The sequence below is a fragment of the Bison bison genome, unplaced genomic scaffold, assembly GCF_000754665.1.
Source record: "Bison bison bison isolate TAMUID 2011002044 unplaced genomic scaffold, Bison_UMD1.0 scf7180017864506, whole genome shotgun sequence".
Classification (NCBI taxonomy): domain Eukaryota; kingdom Metazoa; phylum Chordata; class Mammalia; order Artiodactyla; family Bovidae; genus Bison; species Bison bison.
The window spans coordinates 2,769,610-2,773,819 of NW_011495063.1; the positions used below are offsets into that span (position 1 = coordinate 2,769,610).

General features: G+C 47.6%; 1 protein-coding gene across 1 annotated transcript in view; it reads right to left on the minus strand.

Annotated features, from left to right (window-relative positions):
• KIRREL3 (kin of IRRE like 3 (Drosophila)) overlaps window positions 1-4,210 on the minus strand; it is a 609,658-nt gene that overhangs the window by 2,828 nt on the left and 602,620 nt on the right. Inside the window, exon 16 of the mRNA XM_010829490.1 lies at window positions 3,994-4,103. Within this exon, the coding sequence (XP_010827792.1) occupies window positions 3,994-4,103 (110 nt within the window). The remainder of the gene's footprint in view (window positions 1-3,993; window positions 4,104-4,210) is intronic.

The window sequence follows — 4,210 nt, forward strand, 5'->3', positions numbered from 1 at the left end:
AGAGTTGGACTGTGAAGAAAGCTGAGCATCGAAGAATTGATGCTTTCGAACTGTGGTGTTGGAGAAGACTCTTGAGAGTCCCTTGGACTGCAAGGAGATCCAACCAGTCCATTCTGAAGATCAGCCCTGGGATTTCTTTGGAAGGAATGATGCTGAAGCTGAAACTCCAGTACTTTGGCCACCTCATGCGAAGAGTTGACTCATTAGAAAAGACTCTGATGCTGGGAGGGATTGGGGGCAGGAGGAGAAGGGGATGACAGGGGATGACAGAGGATGAGATGGCTGGATGGCATCACTGACTCGATGGACATGAGTCTGAGTGAACTCTGGGAGTTGGTGATGGACAGGGAGGCCTGGCGTGCTGCGATTCATGAGGTCACAAACAGTCGGACACGACTGTGGGACTGAACTGAACTGAACTGACTGACTTCAGGCCAGGCATTGTGCTGAAGGCCAGGCAAACAAATATCAAGAGACTTTATGAAACAGCTTTGCTCAGCAGGAGGTGGACCTGTAGATAAATAACTGCAGAACCTCTGGGCAGTGGGCAGGACCTTGAAAAGGAATCAATGGAAGCTACTTGCGAGGAGGTGGCAACTAGGGCCTCACCTGTTATTCATTGCAAGGACTTAGATTATTATTAAAAGTTATCTTCCTGAATGGAAGCCAGAGAGTCAGGGGGCAGGGATCTATTTTTGTCTCTCTTTGGGTCTCTAGCATGCCTGGTACAGTGCCTGTGGTCATTAACCAAAATCTGTTTGGAATGGAATCATATTTAATTGTGTTGTATTAATTCTTTGACTTGCTGGTGCCCAGCGTGGTGCCTGCCATACAGCAGGGCTGTCAGAAATGTTATGTCAGATGAATGAATGAAGGGACATGCCTCAAAATTACTAAAAATTAAAAAATAATGCACTTAAGGTGAAAAATAAAGCATACTTGGCACACAGTGGGTGTATTAATTAGTCTGAATAGCCACAGTGGTGCCTGTCCCATGGTGCAGAATATCCTTCCCGTGTATCACTTCCGCATCTAACACAGTCTGGTCCAGGTTCCCACCCATTCTCGTAACTGGGATGTGACTTCTTCTTTGTGACTCATTTTCCTGATCTATTTTTGGAGCACCAGAGAATTAATCAAAGCAGTTCGGTTCTGTTAGCTCCCCATTAATGCTTCTTTTTTCATTTTCCAGTAAATGCTGTGGCTATCTGGATCGAGTTCTTCTTTCCCACCAGATTCAACTGCTAAGCCTGCCTTTCCTCCATACTGGGGCTGTACTGGGGCGGGGGAAAGAAGGTCTCCCCACGGGGAGCCCTCAGTGGGTTTCTCCGCTGAGGTTATCCCCTACTCTTAACTGACTGCTGAGTGACCCCCACTCTTTAGGGTCTGGACGGGAGAGTGGTGTCAAGACAGTCAGGGGAGTTCAGAACATCCCACTAGGAGGGAATGCAAGGTCCCTGGGGGATGAAGGACAGGCATGGGGACCTCCACACCAGACTTGATAAAGCTCATCAACAGAGATGTCCACTCCTGCCCAGGTCTGGGCTGTGGTCCCCTCCCTTTTAAGAGTGACTGTTCCATGTGTCAGATCTTGTGTTTGCTTGGGTGAAGTAGACATTAGCAGACCTTTGAGAAACTCTGGGATATCTGGTGATGCTCACAGGTAATTAGAGAAATGTACTGTGGAAGAGAAACATGTGGGACTTCCCTGGTGGTCCAGTGGTTAAGAATCTACCCTTCAATGCAGGGGATGTGGGTTCGATCCCTGGCTGGGGAACTAAGGTCCCACACACCACAGAATCAGATATTCATTTTAGAAAGATTCTGGTGAGTCAAATGGTAAAAGGCGAGAATGTGGGACCGCTTGGGACGATGCTGTCTGTCATGGACCAGGGAGGCCTGCGCTAAGGAGTAACAATGAAGAAGTGGCAGAGGCACCTCTTTGAAAAGATGGTGAAGTGGGGATTGACAGGACCGGAAAATCAACTGGATAGAAAAAGAGCAGCAGAGAAGACGTCAATTTAATTCACTGAATGGCGGCGAGCATCTTCCAGGGACTGTGGAAGGCGCCAGGGACACAGGGCTGACTTAAGGCAGCTTGCTCACCCTCTCTAGTGGAGGCAGATAAGGAAACAGGTGACTTCACATCGATGTCAATAGCTCCCCTTCCTTGGCGCCCTCACTGTGTTCCGCTGGCTCCACACTCTTCAGGGGTTTACCCACTGAGCCCTCACCCTGCCATTTCATCCCATTTCCTAGATGAGAAGATTGGAGCACAGAGAGGCCCAGGCTGTTAACCCACTGGCTTGCTGCGGCTCCTCTGACATATTATAACCGTGACACAATATGCAACTGAGCGTTCTAGCAGAGTTTTCCAGGGTCTGTCTGCACAGAGGGATGAGTCATGGTCTATCAGTGGGAATCAGGAGGAGGAGAGGGAGTGGCCTTGGAGTTGCCAGAGAAGTTATAAGTGTACAACAGGCCGGCTTCTGAAGAGGAACCTATGCTTATTGCAGACTTTCCTTGGGGGCGGGGGAGAAGGCATGTACTGAATGTTGATAATACCTGTGTGTGTATGTGTATAGGATTATATGTTATGTCACATCATATTATGACAATTTATGTACATCACTTTGCCGACAGAGGTCCTAATAGTCAAGCAGTCAAGCTATGGTTTTTCTAGAAGTCATGTACAGATGTGAGAACTGGACCATAAAGAAGGCTGAGCCCCCAAAGAATTGGTGCTTTCGAATTGTGGTGCTGGAGAGGACTCTTGAGAATCCCTTGGACTACAAGGCTATCAAACCAGTCAATCCTAGAGGAAATCAACCTTGAATATTCACTGGAAGGACTGATGCTGAAGCTGAAGCTCCAATACTTTGGCCACCTGATGCAAAGAGCCGACTCATTTGAAAAGACCCTGATGCTGGGAAAGACTGAAGGCAGGAGGAGAAGAGGCGGTAGAGGATGAGATGGTTAGATGGCATCACTGATTCAATGAACATGAATCTGAGCAAACGCTGGGAGACACAGGAGCCTGGTGTGCTGCAGTCCATGGGGTCACAAAGAGTTGGACGTGACTTAGGGACCAAACAACGACAACGATGCAGGTGTTCTCTGCTTACTGGACAGCTGGGTTCTGAAAGCTGGAAATGCATGTTAGCTGTCTTTGGGTCTCTGAGAGCTCCAAACACGATACAGTAGACACACTATACACCTTTGTTGACTGAGAATACAAGCATACTTGGTTTTATTGCACTTTGCAAATATTTTTTTTTTTTTAATAAATCCAAGGTTTGTGTCAACCCTGTGTTGGGCAAGTCTATTGGCATTATTTTCCCAAACGTGTTTGCTGCTCACTTCATGTCTCTGTGTCATGTTTTGATAATTCTCATGACAATTCAAACCTTTTTTTTTTTTTGGCTGGGCTGTGCAGCATGTGGGATCTCAGTTCATCAATCAGGGATTGAACCCGCTCCCCTTTCAATGGGAACCAGGAGTCTTAACCACTGGACCACCAGGGAAGTCCCCAGACCTTGTCATTAGTATAATCTTTGTTATGGGGATCTGTGATCAGTCGATCTTTGATGATGTTCTTACTCACTGAAGGCTCAGATGATGGTTAGCATTTTTTAGCAATAAAGTACTTTTAAATTAAGGTATGTACACTTTAAAAGACACAATGCTACTGTGCAGTTAACTAACTGTATAGTGTAAATGTAACTTTGGTATGTACTGGGAAACCAAAAAAAAAAAAAAAATGCATGCGACTCACTTTATTGTGGTGGTCTGGAACCCAACCCATGGTGCCTCCTAGGTCTGCCTGAGGATGCCTGGCCTAATAACTGAGGTGGGGGGCCTGGGGGAGGCGGAGAAGCACATCTTGGCTGATGCTTTGTTCTCAGGAGCATCTAGAGCATCAGGAAGCCTCTGGTTCTGGGGCCTTCAGGGCACAGAGGTCTGGGTGGGGCAGGGATACGATGACATTCTCACCATCAGCTGCTTGATGGTGGGGTGTTCCTCAGCCTCCCGGCCCGAGGTGGGCTCCTTGTGGACAATCTCCACCCGGATGTCATTCTTGGCGGACACAACACCTTTGAGATCTGGACATAAAATAAGAAAGCATAGACGACAGACAGTTGTTACCTCAGACTTCAGGGCCTGAGTTGTCAAGCTCCCTGCTCCCCTTGGATTTACTCTCTAGCCCCTG